We start from the raw sequence: 309 nt of genomic DNA on the forward strand, positions 1-309 counted from the left end.
CCGCTACAGGCTGCAGAAGGCAGGCTTCACGCACGTGCTGAACGCGGCCCACGGCCGCTGGAACGTAGACACCGGGCCCGACTACTACCGCGACATGGCCATCGAGTACCACGGCGTCGAGGCCGATGACCTGCCCACCTTTGACCTCAGCGTCTTCTTCTACCCAGCGGCCGCTTTCATTGATGCTGCGCTCCGCTACGATCACAGTAAGAGACCTTTGGACCGGGCAAGGCCCCGCCCCCAGCCCTTGGCCACCTCAAGGCCCCGCCCCAGCCCGAGCCCCCCGCCCCCAGCCTGAGGGCCCCCCCC

The 309-nt window shown here is 68.3% G+C and overlaps 1 protein-coding gene across 1 annotated transcript in view; it reads left to right on the forward strand.

The window, feature by feature from the left end:
• Window positions 1–309, forward strand: part of DUSP29 (dual specificity phosphatase 29) — a 24,015-nt gene that overhangs the window by 14,551 nt on the left and 9,155 nt on the right. Inside the window, 1 exon segment of the mRNA XM_007467519.1 lies at window positions 1–206. This exon segment is cut by the window's left edge and continues 26 nt beyond it. Within this exon segment, the coding sequence (XP_007467581.1) occupies window positions 1–206 (206 nt within the window).

Source organism: Lipotes vexillifer, unplaced genomic scaffold (assembly GCF_000442215.2).
Source record: "Lipotes vexillifer unplaced genomic scaffold, Lipotes_vexillifer_v1.1 scaffold865, whole genome shotgun sequence".
Classification (NCBI taxonomy): Eukaryota; Metazoa; Chordata; class Mammalia; order Artiodactyla; family Lipotidae; genus Lipotes; species Lipotes vexillifer.